Here is a 22,958-nt window from a genome sequence, read left to right as displayed (position 1 = left end):
AGATACGAAAAAAATACACACACAGATAGAGAGAAAAAACGGACAGAGAATAGAAGAGAGAAAAATTCCGAAAAATATTTAAGCTTTCAAAATAAAAATAAAACTAAAAAAAATCTACTGCTTTCTTTCTTTGTTTGAAATTAGTATTAATGGTTGTTGTTTCATTTAAAGCTTAAAGCTTTTGTTTTTGGGATTACTACTCCACCGGTCTGTTACTGGGTTGTTACTGTTGCTGGGCAGTTGTTGCTATTGTACTGTTATTATTGCTGCTGATTCTCATCATCATTTTCTTTTGCTTCCAATATCAGGTACATATCTGTAAATTCATGTCATGAAAAGCTTCAACATGGCAAGTAAATGAAGTTTGGAATTATAAGGATGTCTTCTACTCATTTAAATTTTATTAGTTTAAGTTTCAGTTTTGTTTTAATTGGTTAGTATAGTATTATACTTGACATGATAAACTGTTAACTAATTAACCTTCTGGAGTAGTAAATTCTACGATAATCTTATATGTTTTGAGGACTAGTGATGACATTTACTGTTTGAATTGATAGGGAATATTGCAGAAAATTGGCCATTAATTAAATCTTGTGATATTGTTAGCTAAGTAAAGAATAGTACGGAAATACCCAGAAATTACATTACTAGCTTATTTTGTCAAATATCCAATTTTGTTTAACGCTAGATGATGTCGTCTTATTAAATCAATTGGTAGATTAATTCTCTTTATTAATAACAAATAGCGTAGTTAAATCAACTCATTTCTTTTAATGTATGAAATAATGTCGATGATTTTTTTTTACAAAATATAGAGTTAGTGTTTGCAAATATTCGCATAGGCAGAGAATAAGAATTGGTTTATTTATCTCAAACTCAATCTTCGTAATCAAAAATCAACTAAATAATTATAACTTTGGACTAAAACAAATACATGAGAAGGACATGGGATTTATAAACAAATCGTGGCATTTTATGTAAAAGATATATAGAAGAAGAGTTCGCCTTAAATGAAACAATGAAGATTCTGCAGAAACTATTAATTTGTTTATCATTTTAAGTTCTTTCCCAATTTTATACACCATTCGATTTATGGACATCCAAATGTTGTATCCACAAAAAATGTTAGTTTTAGATACATATTGTCTGTTTTCTTCTTCACGCCATTAATTCTTTAAAATTTGAGATATATGATTCATATGTGTAAAATAAGGCTCGCGGTCAACACGTAATAACAATTTGTAGAGAACCTTATCAAGAATATTTTTGTGATTAGGGATACGTTCGCGTAACCTGATTATATTTCTAAAAGCAATTCGGATTATGCGTTCGCGCAACTTCGATCGAATATTTAATAAAAGGGATTCCTCGGAGAATATCATTATTAATTTCATAAAACCCCGAGATGTGAGGTTCACTACTTAATTATACAAAAAGGGCGAATGTTTTTTATTTTATTTAAGCACAATTTCGAAAATAATTGTTTTAATAAATATATTATCTATATTATCGTGTACACGTGCGCGTGACACAACTCCGCATGTTTTTTAAAAAATATAATTTATAACACGAATATACGTACGCGTGATTCGATTCAAAGAAGGGTCTTTAAATATAAATAGAAGCGGTAACAATAAAATCATGCAATAAAAATGTATTTTACAAATCAAAATAATCAAGCCGAATATAACAGTTGAGCGACCGTGCTAGAACCACGGAACTCGGGAATGCCTAACACCTTCTCCCGGGTTAACAGAATTCCTTATCCGGATTTCTGGTGCGCAGACTGTTAAATAGACAGAGTCATATTCTCCTCGATTCAGGGATTAAAACCGGTGACTTGGGACGCCTTAAAATTCCCAGGTGGCGACTCTGAAACAAACAAACAAATCCCGTTTCGACTGTCCTTTAATTGGAGAAAACTCCCTTGCACCCTCGCGGGGGCGGAAAAAGGAGGTGCGACAATAGTGGTGACACTTGATGTAATTGTGCTCAAAGAAATATGGATTTAATATACATTGATATGAAGGTGGAGCTATGGTTTGACATAAGTATGGGGTTTGAATGTTAAAGTATATGCATTAAAGTGCTTAGGAAGGTGTAGCCACTCTTATATCCAAATGTATCCTACCCGACCCGCAGCCTACATTACAACCAATGAAAGTCCTACTTTATCATAGACTGAATGAGCTCGATTAGTCGAGTATTACACTATGGGCAAGCCTATGGTGCATCTTTTGTAGCATATGAATGTTATTTCTGAGAGTGAGTGAATTCTTTCTATCTTGAGTTCCTAATTGTTCTTAAATTTTATTGTGTGGAATACTCTCTTTTATTGTGTGAGGGCACGTGATTCATGAAGGAAAGATAATATCATTGACTTCTATGTTAGAGTAAGTGAGTGAATTGTGAAATAATGCATGGTACTTGTGAGTCAAATTTTGAGGTGAAGATGTTACACCCTTGTGCTTAGTCTATTTTAAAGATTCTTGGTATAATAAGTTAAGGGAATTGCTTAATAAGTTGTATCTATAAGTATAGTTTGATTGCTCGAGGACGAGCAATGTTTAAGTGTGGGGTATTGATGCGGGGCTATAAGTTCAAGTTTAGCACATTATGTGCCTCAATACCATAGGAATATAGGATTGATATATTATGGGAAGACGAGTAGTATTGTGGGAACATGCTATTCATATAAATGATCCGGTTAATTAGCAACCATAGATAATCTGGACTAATGAGTGTAGTTATTAAACTTAATAGGATTGATAAACAACCACAACCCTGGAATTTCCATCGCCTTTGAAGTAAAATCTTGTCATACAAAATCGCATTCTTGATAATTTAGTTGTCTTTTTGTTTAATTTCTGCAATAGTAGATTAATAGAAAAATATCATTCTTAAATATCTTGGACAAGTCATTGATTTTAGTTTGCTTAGTTAACGATCAATCTAAGTCTATGTGGGTTCGACATCTGACTTTCGAGTCACTTTATTATTTGATGACCACGTATACTTGCGTGTGTGTTTTGTCCCAACGGGCCTGATTCTATCTATTTTCGTTCCGTTTGAAGAAAGGAAGGATCCCAAAATTCCATAATCCCTTCCCGAACCAAACATATTTTTTTGGAACCGCCATTGAAAAATTAAAAAATTACTCTATTATAGCTGGATGTGAAAGCCTTCCATTTTCTATTTTTATTTGTAGAAAACTCGTGTGCTTGGGAGTAGGCATTTCGGATGTTGCTAGTGAAATAGCCCTTCTGGCTAGTTGTTAAGAGATATTGTAATATGAAACTAGAAAATAGGTAAAATATGTAGAGGGAACGAGAGAACTTTCTTATTTCATCAAGTGTTTCACAAGTATTTTTCCAGTATATACAATATCAGTTTTCATCATTTATTTATAGTATTACATAGATGATAAGCAACCTTCACTTCCAACCAAGAGGTTGTGAGTTCGAGTCTCCCCAAGAGCAAGGAGGGAGGTTTCTTGGAGGGAAGGATGTCGAGGGTCTATTGGAAACAGCCTCTCTACCCCAGGGTAGAGGTAAGGTATGCGTACACACTACCCTCCCTATACCCCACTAAGTGGGATTATACTGGGTTGTTGTTATTATTGTTGTTGTTGTAGTAGTATTACATATAGGTATACAAAAGAATGCCTTAAACATGACATTATGCATTTGAGATCATGAAGGAAGATCATGGGGGAGGTTATAGAAGTATGGGCAGAGGCCGATCTAGGATTTAAACTCTATGAGTTCAATCTTTAAGGTTCTTACTACTGAACTCATTATATCCTTAAAGTTATGGGTTCATAGCTATGACTTATTGTGAATTTAGTAACTTTTTGCATATAAATTTGTACTCTGCGTCGAAAGTTATGGCTGCAATTGAACCCAGTGTTATAGGGCTACATACGCTCTTGAGTATGGGAGTTAATTACAACCATAAGTATTGGAGTAGTGCGAGTTATAGACATAATGAAAAAGAATAGTGGTATTATTCATTTGGTGGTTATGGATATCCACCATAATTTAATATTTTATAACAAGAGTAACATACGGAATTAAATTGGGCATTTGCATCTATACCCGCTTTTCGGGTCACGTTTAACTTGTGCCCGCTTTGCAAAAATAAAAATTGCAAGTGTACCCACTTTTTCACGTAACTTCAGCATACGGGGCTGAAGTAGCAAAGGCAATCACGCAAAACTTCAGCATTCTAGTAGACGGGACTGAAGCAACAAGTGTGCTGAAGTTTTTGTTTGTAATTGTTGAACTTAAGCATAGTAGCTGAAGTTTTGTTCTCTATTTGCTGAAGTTTTTATTTGTAATTGCTGAAGTTTTTGTTTTTGTAATTGGCGAACTTCAGGTCTAGAGCTAAAGTTTTTGTTTTGTAATTGGCGAACTTCAGCTCTAGAGCTAAAGTTTTTGTTATTGTAACTGGCGTTCAGCTCTAGAGCTAAAGTTTTTGTTTTTGTAACTGGCGAACTTCAGCTCTAGAGCTGAAGTTTTTGTTTTGTAACTGGCGAACTTCAGCTCTAGAGCTGAAGTTTTTGTTTCTAACTGGCGAACTTCAGCTCTAGAGCTGAACTAAAAGGTTTCCAAATTTGGTATTTTGTCAAAATTTCCAAGAAATCTGCCTTATTTTTGGTTCTTTGATCATGCTCAGCATCGGCAAACAAATCTCTCACATTCTTTTTAGTTTCACCAATACATTTACTCATGTCAGTTGACGATCTAGAATTTGAATATCAGTCATTGTTTGAAATTGAATATCGTTTATGACTCAACGTGTCGTTTCTTCTCTTTCTGATAAAAGCTAGTATGACTCCGAGGAAATACCAAATTGATGAACTAAAAGGTTTCTATCTCCACATCCCATGTCAATTACTAGAACATTTTCACAATCAGCGACTTCAGAAAGGAGTGGCCTATCGGATTGAGTGCAGATATAACTTTGAGGAGTAGAAGGATGAGGAGAATGGGGGCTAAAGTTGTTTAAAAAGTGGGTAAAAGTTAAAACTTTTTTAAAAAAAATAGGTACAGATTAAATGGGGATGACCAAATAGGGCACCCCGTACAATTTTTACAATTAAATTAAAGGATTATATTTTATGACTGCAATGCAGACATGAAGTTACTAGCTATTCTATAGGCCCTAGGGTTGGCCCAAAATAGCAAACATTATTTCGGTCTATGTTAGTCCAAATGAATTTTTACACAATTATTCTGTCAGATTTATTGTTATGTATTGGAAAACTACCAGTTATGTCCGTCTATAAATAGCTTATTATAAAAATTATTCAATTCATAAAATATCACTAATATTAGCCAAATGCAATCAATATTGGTCAATTAGCTATTTATAACAATAAAAAAGATCAAATATTTACTTTTTTTTGAGTTGATATTTTTAGAATAGATTGGGTACATCTTAAGCAGTTTGAATCTTAGTTTTGGAATGATTAGGTGGAGTTTTGAGGTGGTTTGCATTGAAAATTCGAAGTAGAAGATGAACATGGAAAAAGATGATATGTGTATGAGACTTTGTATCATTTATGCATCACATATGTATTATATGCGTATCAAATATGTATCACATGTATATCTATGTATACCTCATGTGAGATACATACGTAATACATGTTTGATACATGTGTCGCAGAAGAATGTTTTAAACTCGATTTTAACTACGAATTTTGATATCAAATCAGTTCAAATCACCTCCAATCTTGTTCAAATTTTGTATATTGCCTCATATATTTGTTTTCATCGAATTCCAACGATACTCATTGAAACAAAAACCTTTTTTGCCCTATTTTTTAATATTTTATATATGGGTTGTTGTTGTTGTTTTTAATATTTTATATCATTAGTAATGAATTTTGACTCCAAACTAGTCTAACTCATCGTAAAACTTCGTTAAATTTTGTATATTGCCTCTTCTATATATTTTCAATAAATTGCAACAATACCCATTGAAAAAAAAATTGCTTATATTTTTTAATGGGAAAATGCATAAGTACCCCTCTGACCTATACCCGTATTTCCAACTACACACTTTTTTTTGCGAAAATCTTATTACCCCCTAAACTTATTTTAAATAGAATTATTTGCACCCTTAACGCTGACGTGGAAGAGTGTGTGTGTTTCACTCTCCCAAAGGAGAGTGGGAAGCAAGAAAAAATGATTTTCAGACTATTTTTTCTTACTTTCTTTTTCCTTTTCCTTTTCCTTTTCCTTTTTCTTATTCTTTTTTCTTTTACCTTTTTTCGTTTCTTCTCTAATTCCGGCGGATATTCATTCACCGGCGACTTTGTCTAACCATTTTTCTTCCATTTTTTCTTTCACACACAAATTAAACTCTCAAAAAGATCTATTCATAAGCAAAGCAAAATACACTAAGATTTTGTTTTTGGGGAGGAGGGGAATTCATCATCGAAAAACCTTCCCACACCGGGAAAAAAAATGTATTGAAATTTTAACTGGAAAAAGTTTTCTCAGCTTATATTCGTTTTTATTTCTTTTGCTCTTTCTCCCACACATAAATTACACTTTCAAGAAAAATTATATATATAAAAAACAAAACACACTTAGATCGGGGTAAAATTTTGTTGCGGAAAAAAAAATTCACCGGAAAAAATGGTATTTGTGAAATTCCGATGACCACCATTTTATGTCACCGGTGACCAAAACAAAAAGAAAGAGAATGAAATAACCAAAAAAATGAGAATAATAAGAAATAAGAAAAAAGAATAAGAAAAAGAAGAAAGAATAAAAAAAGTACTAAAAATACATGTGGGGGCGCGTGTAGCTTACCACTTGCCAAGAGTTTGGTTGTCAGTGTTAAGGATGCAAATAATTTCATTTAAAATAAGTTTAGGGGGGTAAGAGGATTCCCCCAAAGAAAAAGTGTGTAGTTAGAAATCCGGGTATAGCTCAGGGGGGGTACTTATGCATTTTTTCCTTTTTAATATTGTATATCATTGGTAATTCTTTTGACTATTTTTGGTAGCATAACTAAAATGGCTAGTTGTTTGTAAGTAGTATCTTTCTTTGGTCCATTACCATAAGATTCCATCATTTTTTCTAACCGATATATGTAATTATACGTCGATTATACATAATTATACACACACATCGATAATTATTAGTCCAAGAGGGTGGGCGGCTATTTAAATGAATTCTTCTAGTTAAAACTTGAGACGCGATTAAAAATTTAAACAATGGAATTGTACAAAGTTATACTTAATTACCACTTTTATATAGTTTCTTCTTAATTATATGTCATATCTATATTTACGATTTGTATACAAATCTATAATAACAGAGGACCCCTTTCCCCTTGTCTGCCATCCAATTACTTTCCAACCCACATTTTTCTTCCACTTTTCAACTCAATTTCCTTTATCTTTTTAAGAATCGCCTCTTTTTCCTCCTAAATTAAACAGAATTTCTAGACAAGTTCTGAATAATAAAGCAATAATAGTCATTAAAAATCTTTAAAACATTAAATTTGATAATTGAATTTCATAAAATTATTATATATTTGAATTGAATATTGTTAAAAATGATTAGAAATATTAATTTTGAGTGGATTTGATGAAGATTAACCTCCAAAAAATATTTCCAATAATTAAAGTAGAAAATAAAATATGAGAAGAGGTTCGATGCAATAAAATAAGTACACATTCATAGAGAGAGAGAAAACAAAGACCGCTTGAAAATCATAAAAGGCAAACTTAGGTGGTATTCTCTCATATTTTACACACTTTAGAGTGATATTTGATTCATACTATAATTAGAACTGAAGCAACTTAATTTGTAGGAGTTTAGGGCAAAATTCGTGTCATATTATAATTAGTTTGAATATTACAATTATATCCACCTCTACCTTGCTCTTGATTAATATATTAGTAATATTTTTATCCTTCAATATTTATCAAATACCCTATTTTTTACCCCAAGTTGGAGTGCTTTCTCTCTCGGTAATATATTAGCAGCATATAAATATCTGCTGGTTAACACGAGATGCATGTCGGCCAATCCGAAATTAGTTTTTATGTTTTATTTGCGATAATATTTTCCTTTTCCCTATTGTTAGTAGGAGTAATTTTGCACCTGCTTACATTTGGAGGAATTGCTCATTGGCTGAATTATCACGGATTTTTGGGTAAAAGACCGAAAAGTAAAGTGAAAAAGAAAGCCCTAGCAGAGGTATGTGTAAAATCTGATTTTAATGGTGTTTTATAAAAACAAACTGGCAATACAGTCAAACCTCTTCATAACAATCTCGTTTGTGTTGAAGTTTGGCAAAATGCCAAAGTCCCACATCGGTTGGGAGTTAAGCTTGGGGGGGATTTTCCCCCTATAAAAGAAAACAATTGGTATCAGAGCCAAGGTACTGTCTAAGTATGCTCTGTGGTTGCAGCATAGTCTGATCTTCCACATCAGAAAAGATTTATCTTGGTAACTGAGTCAAGGTTCTGTCTGAGTATGCTCTGTGGTTGCAGCTTAGTCTGATCTTCTACATCAGAAAGGAAATAATCTTGATTTGTGTCGTCAGCTATTAAATAATATTTGTGTCAAATATGGGAGACAATAAACACACCTCTCATTTGCCTTCTCATCTGTTTAAGGCATTTGTATCTTCTCTCTTTAGTATTATTTCACTTGTATTTTTAGAGTGGAATAAAATATTGGTTGTGTCCGAGGAGTAGGCAAAATTAGCCGAACCTCGTAAATTCTGGTGTTCCCTTTATTGTTGTTTTATTGTCTTATTTATTATTTGGTGGTTGTCATAATTTTTGGTATAGTAGTTGTGACTTATTCACACTATATACATTTGGCTTCCGCAACAGTTTGTTCCGAAATTTTTTGGTTGTTGTAGTGAAGTGCTTATAAAAGACATATTATAACATAATATAATATTCGGTTTCGAGAATAACGTGACTTTTACATTGAATGGCTATTATATAAGAATGTTGTTATTGAGAGGTCGTATTATAAAAAAGGCATCCTTTTTCTATAGTTTTTAGTAGTAACTGCTATCTTCATGAGCGAGGGAAGATCATTCTTTAATTTTGCTATTTTTTTAGGTTGCGATACATGAATTTTATAAAATTTCTCCTTAAATTTTTTTGCTGGCACTTTTATGTAATTAGGTTTATGATGCAAAGGAGGATTATTTCAGACAGCTACCAGATGATGTTTTGTCTACCATTCTCGCACATTTGACAATAACAGATGCTGTTAGGACGAGCATTTTATCTAGAAGGTGGAAATATCTCTTTGCCTCTATGCCTACATTAAGACTCTTGCGATCACAATCGTTGTCCTTACTATCAGCAAAAGTTCTTGACAGGAGTAAATAAGTTATTACAACTTTATTCAGGTCGTAAGGTGTCTGGTGTTACTATAACCTTTTGCTTTTGGAACAAGTTTTCTAGTGAATTTGACAAATGCATGCATTCTATTTCAAGATTAAGTGTTGAAATACTTCGTCTTTCTTCTGATCGAGGCGTTATTTACCCCTGCCACTACCCTTACCCCATCCGCGACCCCAACAAGGTGTTTAAATTTTCTCTTGAGCTCCTCTCTAAGTCTCAGGCATCCTCATTGAAACACTTGATTTTATGTTATTGCATTGTCCAGCCAAGTTTCAGAGTCCGTCTTACCTCTCTCAAGACCCTTACTTTGCATGATGTTATATTAGCAAGCGGACAACTTGAGGGTGTTTTGTCCTCTTGTTTAAATCTTAACCATTTAAAGCTACAATTGCAAACTTCTTTATAAGTTAGTCATATCTGGTACACTAACATCCATTGTTTTCTTTGATTGTGGTGAATTGGAAGAGATTGATCTTCGAGCTAAAAATCTTCGTTTGTTTGAGTGTATCTTCTGTAGCAAAGTAAGATTTTATTTTTCATCTGTTCCCATGTTGGAAAATGTAATGATTAGTGTTCATGGAGCTGATGTAATGCCATTCATATTTGGTGATTTTGCAAGAGATTTACTTGCTCAGGTCAAATCTTTAACCGTTAAAGCGATTTATGATCAGGTATTTGACGACATCTTCTCAAATTACTTTGGTCTTAGTCTTTTTAAAGACCCTAATCACTTGATGTGTTCTATATTTCAGATAAAATACTTCCCAACAGAGATACTAATATTCAGAAACCTTAGGAAACTAAACATGGTACTTGTGCTCACGGACGACTTTGACATAGTCAAAATTTCCCCTCTTAGGCGCCTGTCCTCTTTTCTGATATTTGAATGTTGTGGTGAGTTATCCATATTCTTCTTTCTTCTTTTTTTTTCCCTTCCCTTTTTTGGATATTGTTTGCTTTTCTATAATATGTTGGTATGTCCACATGAATTAATGAAGAAAGATAATATGATAATTATATGACCGTTCCGCTCTAGTCATGTTTACACCAATAAAAAATATTACCCTCTACCGATTATTTTTAGTTTAAGTGGTTGAGTGGGCGGCTATTTCGGTTAATTCTTCTAAAAAATATTACCCGATGAGGTTGGAGTTGTTGTAACTGAATGAAACACCTCCTATAGTTGATTTCCAAGAAACTTTTTTTGTGATCTATGACATAATGAACTACTTAGTATATTCCTCGGGGGTCATTTGATAGAGTGTAAAAGAATAGCACTGAATAGGGTGTAGTAGTAATGTTGAGATTAGTTATGCTCAGATTATTTCTTGGTTTGGTGTATTAAAGGTTTTGAAATGACAGTTCTATCTTTGTACATGCTTATCCATGTATTAAAACCAATGGTATTGTTAATGCCATGATTTGTTATGTATAAGAATAATACTGAATTCCAGTTTGCTTAACTACATAAGTCATAGTTGTATTCAAATAGCAATATATTGATATTATTCTTGTTATGATCTCAGCAATCGAGGACAACAAGGGAAGCAAGAGGAAGTGGCATAATTAGGCCTCATTTATCTCCTACATATCACACTGAGCTAAAAGAAGTGAAATTTGGAGGATTTGTTGGAACAGAAGAAGAGATTGAATTTGTTGTTTATATTCTGAGAAGTGCAATGGTACTTGAACAAATGTTACTCGGCCCATGTTTTAAATGGTATTGTGGTAGTGGTATATGGGAGGAATTGTCGGGTTTTTCGCTTGATGAAAGAAAACGCAACTCAATCCAACAAGAACTACATGGGCAAGCTATCTCTAGTAATGCCGTGGTGATCATTCAATAGGTTCTAGTAATGGGTGGTATTCTAGTAATGTTTTGAAGGAAAACATTCTTGCACTGCAAATGCACATTTTCTCTCATTTTTTATTCTTCGTTTGAATAATATTAGTTTCTCCATTCTTCGTTTGGCATGTCAAATATTATCTTGGTGCATTATAGTGTTGGTATATGTGGCTTTCTGTTGATATTAAGAACGAACAGTTCTGTATCTCCTCTTTCTTTCGTTAGCATTAACTGGGATCAGTGGCGGAGGCAGGATCTCCACGAAGGGAGTTCAAAAAAAAAAGGAGGCAGGATCTCCACGAAGGGAGTTCAAAAAAAAAATTGTAGCTAGTGGGAATTGAACCCATGACCTTATGTAAAGGTTAAACCCCCGTGACCACTAAACTACACTTTTGGATTGTGTTAATGGTGTTCAAAACTTAATATATAGAGATAAAAAAACAGATTTTGTCTTATATATACAGTGTAATTTTTCGGCGAAGGGTGTTCGGGTGAACACCTTGCGCCTCCCTAAATCCGCCCCTGACTGGGATTGATAGAATTGATGTTCTTGTAGCAATACAACAACAACAACATACACAGTATTATCTCACCCCATAGGGTCTAGGGAGGGTAGTCTGTACACAGATTTTACTCCTACCTTGTGAAGATAGAGAGGCTATTCTTGTCGCCATGTGCTAGTTTAATGAGTGACGTTAAGACGTTAACTGGTTGCAATGTGCTATTGTTATTGTTCTAGCTGTTATTAGAGTGACAGTAAGACTTGACGTTAAGAGTTGATAGAATTGTTGTTCTGGTTGCAATGTGCTAGTGTTAATATCTTGCTACTTCACAAGGTAACAACTCTCAATTCAGAACTTTAACAACTGAAAGATTTAACCTGTTTTTCTTATATGGCCTTGGACAATCCTGTGTTGAGCTAGCTTTTGGGATTGTATTAGGCCCAAGGTCCATTTATCTATTACCTCCCATTCAGTCCCAAATTTAGCTTTCTCTGCTTTCAACTGATATGTCTCCTTTTTGTTAGGATTTTGCCCTGAATTTTTAATCTATTAGCACTCTTTTTCTGGGAAAAAGACTCCTAAAAGGAGTAAATCTCTTTTATCTGTCTTACCCTTTTCTTGGAAGAGAAGTTTTGTACTTCTATATTGACATTCTTATCATAACAAGAACAACAATGATAACCTAGCTTAACAATGTAGTCTTTATGAGAATCTTTCTTTTTATAGTAGTGATAGATTATATGTAGGTCGATTGATCAATTCATAATAAATTATTATGCCTAGTTTAGTATATTTTTCTTTTATATTCTGATTTATCGTTCATCGAGCTTTGCATTTTTAGCTTTCGCATGAACCATGTTATTTCAATCCCAACACTTTTCACTTTCTTCCTTTTCCGCTCTAATTTTATCAATCTCTGCTGTTGCTTTAGCTTTGTTTCCGGAATGAGCAACTCTTGAGCTTTGTTTTTCATAGCCTCCATTGTTTCTTCCTCAAGATTGATGCATTTTCAAGATCATCTTTCATTTTGCTGATTCCTTCCCTTCCTTGCTACAAAATTGTTCTCTTCAATTTTACCTTTTTTTTAGCAGCTTAGGGATCTCTCTTTTTCCTCAATATGTAGCGTATTGTATTGTATCGTATTGTTACTTTAAATATAATGTTTATTTTGATTATTATTTGAATTATTGTATCATATAGTTAAATCTGCTGTTATGTAATGACAAAGGACCCTTAATATATAACGACCGATTTGGTATGATTACGATATTATCTTGCTCCCCCCCTCCCCCCCTTTTTTTTATAGTAATTTGGCACTTACTAGAACTCTATTTTACTGCAATATTGTAGTCTTATTTTTCAAATTGTTGTTGTGTGGCTTTATAAAACGACGAAAAATGATACTATATATTCAAACGTTATATTCATTCAAATAATACAATACAGTACAATACGAGATAATATATTAAGTAACAATATATAATAACCGTCCCAACAAGTTATTAATATCCATGTCTTACACTTCAAGATCATTTTTCTTCACAATTATCTACGAAAACTTCTAACACGTATACTTTCTATAGCATGTTAAGATCATTTTCCTTAACGAATATCCCATGAAAACCATAAGGAACGCGACGAGGCAATTTCACAACAGCGACAATTTCAAGATCAGGAGATTTGGCATCCATAACTAAGAAACTTGATTCTCCTGTGCTCTCATTATGCATATAACAAACCACATAGCCATCATCTTCATCAGCTGTTAAATTGTTGGTGTCCTTTGCTACAAAGAATGGCTCACTACAAAAACAATTTTGTCCAAATATTCTTGTGGCTACTATGCAATCACGACGATCAGTTTCTGATATGGACACATCCAATTTTACCACACCTATTGCTTTTGGCAAAGGGTTTCCAGTAGCTGCATATATATACCTTAAACATAAGGGAAAATTTACAACTGTTATATATCATCCACACAAAAAAAGGTTAGTTTCTCATTTTTTAACGACATATAAATTACCTATGTATGAAGACCAGGTGCGCGAAGCTAAGTAGGCGGAAGGGGGTTCAGAACCCCTTTGCTGAAAAAATGATAATATTTATATAAGGTCAATTTTTTTCTTATATATATATATATATATATATATATATATATATATATATATATATATATATATATATATATGATGTTTGAATCCTCTTAGCTTCTTTACATGTTTAATTCTTTTGTTTTTTAAATCCCCTAAGTGAAAATCCTGCTCTGCTAGTGACGAAGACAACAAGGTTCAAATAGTTTAGTACTAACTTTCATACAGAGGTGAAACCACCTCAGAAAAACATAAATTACTGTGGTACGTACTTGTTCTTCTTGCCAACATAAGCCGAGTTGGTAACTCCTAGGTCAAGATTCCTCGTTGACACGGGATGTCTAGTTACCATCCCGGTGTTAAAGTTTATCTTTACTTTCTCAACTGAAGAATGTGTCATGTCCAATCTTTTCAAGAAGTGCTCTACCGATATTACATTTGGCGCAATCATCTATCGTATCACCGTCATCTTCTTCCCATGCATTAATTGCATGCACAATATTAAACCCTGGAACTTCAAACCACTTCATTTTCGACTCGTCCATGGCATAACGAGGAATCACCCCGAGGCGAGGCACTTTTCTCGGGTTAGAACTCATCGGCGAGCCCCAGTGATGAGCGCAAAAAGGTTCATTTCAATTTGTATGTCAGGAAATATGGCATAATTTTTGCTAATAGCAAAGTCATGTACAAAAGATGGACGTGTCATAGAGAAAATTGGTACGTCACAACTTTTGGTCCCGTTAGGGTTAATTCTAAAATAGGTTAAAAATGGAGATATTGGACCGTAACAAAAAGCAAAAGCCTCCTTAGTTTCTGGATCAATTTTGGGATGTGCAGTCATATTTGAGGAAATATTTCCATAAAAATCATGGCGACCAATAGTAATAATATCACCATTTGATACTACTTTTATAGGATAAGGAAGATCAGATTCACAAAGAGCAAATAATTTGCCTCCAAATAAAGCTAAGCTAGTATTTGCAACTCTAATACCTTTTATGGGATCGGAATCGGAGTGTCCAATAATCGCGCGAACCAAAGACACAGCTCTATGACTCACAGATGCAGTGAGGCTATTAAAGCCAGAGAAGATATTAGGGTAAACTAGAAAACCTGCTTCATTTTCTTCCAAGTACTTGTCAGTTTTGACGTAACGACTACAATATGTAGCTTTACCTTGAGAAATTTTAATAGAGTGAAGCATTCCATCACCATCAAATAGATGAAAAGGTCCATGAGGAATAAATTGTGGATTAGGACCATTTTCTAATGAAAGCGCCGTTAAGACATGAAGGAAGGGACCCTTTTACAACCTCGCATTCTGTGGGAGAAAGTTCGTCCACAGGAGCATAGTTGTCAGAGAGAACATACTTTGGATCAACAAATATATGTAATTCAAGAACAAACTAACAAAATTCATTCATAATGTTTTCTTTACAGCTATTACACTTATTTTCTGATCATATTTGTTGTTTAGTGCCACTTGATTCACGATAAAATTCATGGGCAATGAGGTGCATGTCTTAGTGTCTTGCCTTACACTGAAGCGACGCGAAGCGCCCTCCCTGAGCTTTTCTGAGCTTCAGGGCTTAAGCGCGCTTTAAATGTGCCTTTTGACAACACTGTTGCAGCATTATCTGATCAAGATCCAATGAATTTCATAGCAGCAACAAAACCATGCACTCAAAACCAAATCCAGATACTCACAAGAACCCACACCATTCAACCAGCGTACTGCATCATCCAATTCTTGAATGACATACCATTGCAAGCTCATTGTACAGTCATGAAATGGGTTTTACCAATCGTTTTCAAGCTCTTCCGCCTGTAGATGCAAATCCAAAGTGACACATCACCATGGTTTGGCAGCTCCACAGGGTATGAGGGATGACTTGAGCTGGCAACAACAGCTTGTTCAGAGAAACCACGACTTGTAATATAAGGTCAACCTTCTGCAACAGAAGATACAGCTGCATAACCCAAGCGAATTCGATTTGGCAAAGGCCTTGCAATGAGACTGTCAATCACCCAACCTGCTACTTCACCATCATTTTTAACATGATTAAACTCTCTCTCAACATACTCCAAAGATATCTGCAGCCTTCCCCCAGGCCTGCAGTCATTAGCTACACTGCTCGACTTGATTCCTGCATTTTTCTCCAACCAGTACAGGTAATTGACATGAAACAATGACTTCAACATATCTTGTGGCGATGAACTTTCTTTCAGCACAATCTGCTCCAACAGTGCAAAACAAATGTAAAAATGTTAGCTAAGCATGAGGTCAACCCCCCTTTTTTCCGTCACGGCCCAAATCTCACCAATGAAAAGGAAAGCAGAAGTTAGAGATAACGCCAGAAAATGAATGAGGAAAATTTCCGAGAGAGACAACCCTGCTAACGATCTACCCAAGCGCAACTCTCTCCCTCCCTCTCTGATATGTGTCACTCACTGGAGTATTCATAGTTTCCCGCTAAGTGAATGATTTTTATATGGGTCATTAAGTTTCTCCCTTACTCATACAGTTCAATATCTAAATGATATTTTTTCTACCAACGCTAACTCCAACAATACACACTTAAGAAGGCCAACCTTAGATCTCAATCATCAATTTTATGTGGTTCACCATACTGCTTGGTGATCGCCTTAAGGTGTTTTGGGAACTACACTGATGCAATTGCAGAATAATTGATGTACTAAGAAAGAAGAGCGTGTCAATTCTTGATCTGTTATCATGGTACTTCCTTACTTTGCTTGCCAATACTAGCTTAAAATTTTGAATTGCTTTTAACTCAACCGATGACCTCATACACCACTGGTGACTGTGAGTTACAAAATGGATTCTGCAGAACCCTCCTATTTACTTTTCTCTTCGTAATTAATAAACAAAATTATTGGTCAAATGGCTGGGTTGCATCTGAAGCGGAGTTCCAATACATGAGACATACTCTCTTGAAAAAACAAAAAAAAGGAAAATTATATTCTTTCCTATCAAAGCCTAATAGGTGCTATGACTAAGTTTAACTTGCTTGAATCCCCAATATTCATAGTGAATGTCCTGGTGAGAGGGCCTGGGCCGGGGGGGGGGGGGGGTGTTGTTTGTAAGGCCAAAATATGATCAACTGTTCCCGATAAAAGAAAGGTTCTTTAAGCAGAGCACTCAGAAATTTGAGCTCACTCTTTATTCACCATGTTTTAGGAAGTTGACACCACTTGCAGATGGTAGACCAAAAAAAAAAACCTAGCCGGAATTTACAGGTCAGTCTAAACAAGTGATGTCTCAACAAGAGGAGCTCTAAAAGAACAGAGAGAGGGTGTGTGTGGGGGGGGGGGGGGAGCCTGTATGGATTGCAGCAAAATGTAAGAGGTAGGGTAATAACAAGCAAGCAAAAGGAAGATTTACTTACACAAAATCTTCCTTCTTGCTCAGTCAAAATGTAACCTTCATTCTTGTACAGTTCAAACAGAGCAAGCACATCTTCTCGACTAGTAGCAACATCAGAAAGTTTAGAACCTAGCTGCAACCGCTGCACAATCCTAGCAGCTGCTTGCTTAGCATTGACAGAAAGCACTTCCGTTTGTGTCTGAGAAGACTACATTAATCAGAGAATATAGTCTATTTTCACAGTTTACAAGTCAAAACCAAATGATATCTTTAACCAGAAGATGGCATCAACAGAGAAACTTTTGTCCCATTCTAAACAAGGACCACAGGTAACAGTTAGGGCCATTCCTACTCACTAGGTCATCCTCGATACTCATTGTTACTCAAGATTATGCCTATCTCGTGAGTTGCTAGTTATTACATTTTTTCCTTTTGTGTTGGAATAGGTTAACTTTTCTTAATTCTTTTTACTTGTTTACAGTGTTCCTACTCTTATTTGATGTTAGTAGTTGAGCATGAACACAATGCATTTATCCTCTATATCTTGATAAAACAGTTAAGCTGACCATATATTGGCTTTTTGAGGATATATCCATCTTTTCTATTAGCAACTTATAGAATGATATGAGAGTATCCCTACCTCCCACGCACCACCCCAAAATAAACATGTTTTATTGCATAAACATAGATCAGAATCCAGTTTGTTAATGATAATACAAGAACTGAAGTTATCATCGTGGATTATGCGAAAGAACAAAACGAATAACTAAATACAGGTCCTGAAGTTTGCTCAGATGTGCGGGGAAAATGTCTTGTGAAACTAGTAAAAGTGAACGCAAACTCACTTCATGTGCTGCCTTTCGATTTAAAAGAGCAGCTGGGAAAACAGGCTCCTCATCATTGACCTCTTTAACTGAAGGAACCAGACCACTGAGCAGATACTCACTGAAGACTAAACCTGTCAAAAAATAGACACGCTAACATAAGATTAAACAAGGACAGATTAAGTGACAAGTCTCAACTACTTATTAGAACCTAGTAAGAATTCTATTAAATTAAAACAACAAAAGATTGGGCAGGATCAGCATACCTAGCTAAATCATCAAAGACCTGTAGATTTCAATTTTTTTTTCCATTCTTTCTTCCCTTTTTCTTGTGTATGTGTTGTTGTTTTTTTTTGTTTAGGGGGGGGGCGGGGCGGGGGGGGGGGGGGGGACTGCATATTTATTCATTCTCAACAATTCTTGAATTTTCCATCAACTGTTGACATATTGTTAAATGTGTTGTCCTTAAGCTTTTTAACCTCTAGCTTGTCTCCCCCTTAGCAAGTCTATACAAGAGCATGGAGTGCCAAAAAAAACACAAATAACTCAGCTTTATCTCTTTTTTTTTCCCTTCCGCTGGTTACTAGATTTATCTTCTTTTTTCCATTCTTTTGTATTGTCAGATTTCGATAAATTGGATAGGTTCTTTGACGTACTATAGCTATCAGAAGTATCCAAGTGCACATGCTTACATTGGACACTTTTCCAGTGGTTAATAAATAAAGTCAATATCTATAATCCGTAACCAAATTGTAATGCTAATGTGATCAACGCTGCAAAGTCATGTCAATGCATATGCACATGTTCCGTAACTAACCACCATAACATCTTCACCTTTACTTATCTTACACATCATTCAGGATAGAAACCTACAACTAGGTCTGAAATGTACTTTCCAGACACTAAAGTGATTGCATTATAGATCATGTCTTGAACACTCATTCTTTTTTTCGTTTTTTTTTTTTTTTTTTTTATCAAGATCTTGAACACTGACTCTCTCAGTAGAAACAAAAAGAATAGGGCACTCTAGTATAAAAGAATTGACTGATATCAGTTTAACCCACAAAAAAAAAGCATAAAATACACGTCCTAGTGCTTTTAAAAATTGATTGATTTTATCTTAAGATATAATAAATAAAAAAGAGAAGTAAGTACTTGCTCGATAAGGATTTAAAGTCCTTAGTTGAATGGACTGATATGACTTCAGATTACAGAACATGTGGATCCAAGTTATCACTCCAAAAGAAGCAAGAGCAAGAGATGTAGAAGAGCGGGTGCAGTTAGCCAGTGCAATGCCAAGCATGATTCCAACTCCTTTGCTCACCATTCCTTGAGCTTCACCCTTTGCAATCACCTGACATTAGTAACTGATTCAGAATAGAAATGTTTTTCTTCCAGTAACTCCTCACAAAGCATATGCACAAATGTAGGTACAAGTGGTTCTTCTAGGGGAAAATTTTATTTTGTGTCTCATACAACTGACACTAGTTGTATGAGGCAACTTTTTTGTCTCACAGTTTTGTAGACCCAGATTTATGTGGACCCAGAAGTGTAAGATTGGGGTCCACAAATTTGTGAGACAAAAAGGAGCCTCATACAACTAGTGTAAGTTGTATGAGACACAAAATAAAACTTCTCTTCTTCTAGGTAATCAAGAGACAGGTTGGAACATAAGAAATTTCATGCCCCAAACATATTTTGACAACCAAAGCCAGTATATAGAAGTAAAAAAATTACCTCCGCGAAATTCCTCTGAGCAGCAAAACCCGCATAGAAGCAGCTCCTTGTAGCAGCCTGTAAGCCAAATGTTTTTGTTTATTGCTTACTGCATGAACCTTAATCTCCTTTTTTTTCTTTTTTTTTCTATTGGGGGTGGGATTGTGTGGGGCAATAACATCCAATTCTTCCCTGGACTGAGAGATATAAATCACATAAATTAATGAAAACGCCTAAGGGAATCTTGCAGTACATCTTTAAGACACAATACCAGCAATATATAGTTCATTTGCAGTAACAACATGCTGATCAGAACCTTGCCCCTTTTTAATCATGATTGGATACATACTTGGCTTAAAAAATATTACCTGGATTAATGAAGCGGCTGATCTCCCTGCTCCAGCAACAGCTCCGATAGGAACAAACAGATGTGGGAAGGCAGGGGTCAAAATCTCCAGCCCATAAGCAGCATTCTCCAAAAGGTCTGCAAACAGCCTCCAGCTCTTAGGATTGACATCAAAATGCCTGCCATAATTTGACAAAAGAATCTTGCTAAGATATCCAATGCCATCCTTAAGCACCCAATTGACAGCTGCAGCAGTAGGAATAGCTCCTTTCCCTAATCCAACGGCGTAAAGTAAGGCCTACACAGAACAAAGAATGAAAATCTATCAGCAGCTCTCCTATGAATTTCTTCCTAAGATGATTCAAGACAGCAAAGGTGAATAAGAAGAAAAGAAAAAACAGAAAAACATATATGTAATCTATTTGACTTTCGTCCGGACGGGGTGACGAAGTGGTTGACGAGATAGGGAGTAACAACTTGGAGATCCCATCCCATATTCGAATCCCAGCTGCAATACTCAATGCGAGTTTAGTCTCCTCCAACCTTGTGTGCCTAACCTTTGCTTGTATGCATACTCAGTAGATTAGTAGCAGTGCACATAAGCTGGTCCGAGCATAAGTGTTAAATAACAAAATCTATTGGACTTCCACTTTAGTCAACCACTAGACTCAACTCAACTTCGCCTCCAATCCCAAACCACATAGCTTCAGGATAGATAAATCATATTTGTTGATTTCTTCTTCTTTTTTAATGCAGTGGTGTCCAATACAGCTTGTGCACCTCGACATTCTACCAAGTACCTACTACCTTCATTCTCCACCAATATAGGTACTAGGTAATTCTACCCATCAAGATGCAAGTAGATGGGAAGACATTTGAATCACCGAAATCATATATATTGATTTCACTGAATCATTTTTCATGGTATTTGCAATAGCGAGACTAGTTTTACTCTAAACGACAATCTATCTACCTTTCTCTTTATCTCCAGTCCTAAGGCCGACTATGCCTTATGAATTCACATTTTGCATATGTAGTCAAACCACAAAAAAACATGTGTATCAAGTTGCATTGGTTGCAAAGGTTACAGTTGACAAGAAAATTAACGCAAGAGAAGGAATACTACCTGGGTAGCAAGAACACCACTAATTTGTGCAGCAAGACCTTGAACCCCTCTCCAGATTGAATACTCCAAATAATCACTCGTCACACTCTCCGGAAACCCCTCAGGCAACAGCAAATTCATCGTTAATTCCTTGCATTGCATCCACAAATTTGAAACATAACCACTACCCGAAGAGAAGGAGTTAGGGTTAAATAACAAACGTGACCACATTGTCTTCGGAAGAATAAATTCATCCTTTGAATTATCCAGCTCAAGTTCAATCCGCCTTCCTCCTTTAATTTCATACACAATTTCTCTACAGTTTTCTTCGTTTTTTGTTTTTGCTTGTACGAACGAAGCTAATATTAAGCAGCACGTAATTGAAGAAGAAGCTGATACGAAGAACAATAGCAGTGGCTTACATGATAATATAGAATCAATAATAGAACTATCTTCGTTACGGGAAAATGGAAGGAGGAGGAGAGGAGATTTTTTGTTATTAAAATTGAAGAAATTGCTCCACCAATCACCGCCGCCTCCATTGTCACCGCCGCCGCCATCATTTCCATCAGCACCGCCGCCACTATGGTTGTTGCTGCAAGCTGAAGGGCGGCGAAGAGACAGGTTGTGGATTTTAAGGGGAGTAAAGCGAGGAGAGTGGTTTGCTGTGGTGGTAGAGAAGAGCGTGCCGGCGGTGGTTTGCGGAGGAAGAAGGGAAAACGGCGCTGAAGTTAAACGGGGAAGGGAGAGAACGTGGCCGGCGTAGCTCATGACTAGAATGTGATTCGTGAAGGGTTGTTAGGTCGCGCTTTTTTTTTTTTGGAATTCGTTTTGGAGCGTTTTTTTATTTCTTTTTTTTTTTTCGGAAAAAGGTTTCAAATTTTATCGCAATTACACTCTCAGAAAAGGTACAAAAATATCCTTGAACTATTTGAAATAGCTCAAAAATATCCTCCGTTTATTTTTGGTGCCAAAAATATCCCTGCCGTCTATGTTTTGGCCCAAAAATGCCCCTAAACCGTTAGTTTTGCTATTGAAGCTGACATGGCAGTCCAACTGGGTTAGAATTGCTTCCGTGGTCGTCCACCTAAGCAATCCATATATGAAAATTATTTTTTCGGAAATTTTATTTTTTTAGAATTTTTTAATAAAATACAAAATAAACATTTATTCTGAAAAAAAGTAAAAAAATTCGAAAAAAAATATTTATTTCAGAATTTTGTAATTAAAATACAAAATCAACACTTATTCCGAAAAAAAAAGTAAAAAATTTACGAAAAAATTATTCTTGATTCGGGTTTATGAATTGATTAAAATCTCCATTGTTCTCTTTTGTGAATTTATGATTATAGATATCGAGAATTCGTATAACCGACCCCAACTTATTTAGGATTAAGAAACCAGTGTCTTTGTTATTGTACAAATAAAGTTTTAATTTTTTTCTTGTAAATGTTGTGTGTTAATTTTTTTTTGGGAGCTAAAGAATGGGGTTGAAATTATACAGGGATAATGTTCCAAGACATAACTACGCTATTACTGGATTCAAAAGCATTCAAAGACATAACTCTGAAATTCACAAATTAATCATAAATTCACATAAGAGAACAATGGAGTTTTTTTTAATCAAATCATAAACCCAATCAAGAATAATTTTTCATAAAATTTTTACTTTTTTCTGAATAAGTGTTGATTTTGTATTTTAATTTAAAAAATTCGAAATAAATATTTTTTTCAAAATAT

At 35.0% G+C, this 22,958-nt stretch overlaps 2 protein-coding genes and 1 pseudogene across 4 annotated transcripts; 1 reads left to right on the top strand and 2 right to left on the bottom strand.

The window, feature by feature from the left end:
• Positions 1-7,866: 7,866 nt before the first annotated feature.
• LOC107775335 (uncharacterized) lies at positions 7,867-11,383 on the top strand. The gene is made up of 4 exons (XM_075252649.1): positions 7,867-8,225; positions 9,173-10,068; positions 10,150-10,291; positions 10,924-11,383. The coding sequence occupies exons 2-4, from the start codon at positions 9,946-9,948 to the stop codon at positions 10,965-10,967; spliced, it is 309 nt and encodes a 102-aa protein (XP_075108750.1). The 5' UTR covers positions 7,867-8,225; positions 9,173-9,945; the 3' UTR covers positions 10,968-11,383.
• A 1,940-nt stretch (positions 11,384-13,323) lies between these two features.
• Positions 13,324-15,619, bottom strand: LOC107775334 (putative carotenoid cleavage dioxygenase 4, chloroplastic; annotated as a pseudogene).
• Positions 15,214-22,043, bottom strand: LOC107775333 (protein root UVB sensitive 1, chloroplastic). 3 transcript variants are annotated; one of them, XM_016595061.2, is made up of 7 exons: positions 21,240-22,042; positions 20,136-20,411; positions 19,789-19,845; positions 19,207-19,405; positions 18,073-18,185; positions 17,250-17,435; positions 15,214-16,077 (listed from the first exon to the last, which is right to left on the bottom strand). In XM_016595061.2, exons 1-7 carry the CDS (start codon positions 21,987-21,989, stop codon positions 15,787-15,789), a joined length of 1,872 nt encoding a protein of 623 aa, XP_016450547.1. In that variant the 5' UTR covers positions 21,990-22,042; the 3' UTR covers positions 15,214-15,786. The 3 variants fall into 3 exon arrangements, with proteins under 3 accessions (XP_016450547.1, XP_016450548.1, XP_016450550.1); XM_016595062.2 differs by having other exon boundaries at positions 17,250-17,426; positions 21,240-22,041; XM_016595064.2 differs by lacking the exon at positions 17,250-17,435 and having other exon boundaries at positions 21,240-22,043.
• Positions 22,044-22,958: the final 915 nt, after the last annotated feature.

Source organism: Nicotiana tabacum, chromosome 5 (assembly GCF_000715075.1).
Source record: "Nicotiana tabacum cultivar K326 chromosome 5, ASM71507v2, whole genome shotgun sequence".
NCBI classification, from domain to species: Eukaryota; Viridiplantae; Streptophyta; class Magnoliopsida; order Solanales; family Solanaceae; genus Nicotiana; species Nicotiana tabacum.
Note: the sequence above shows the minus strand (reverse complement) of the source record. Positions and strands in the feature narration are given on the sequence as shown.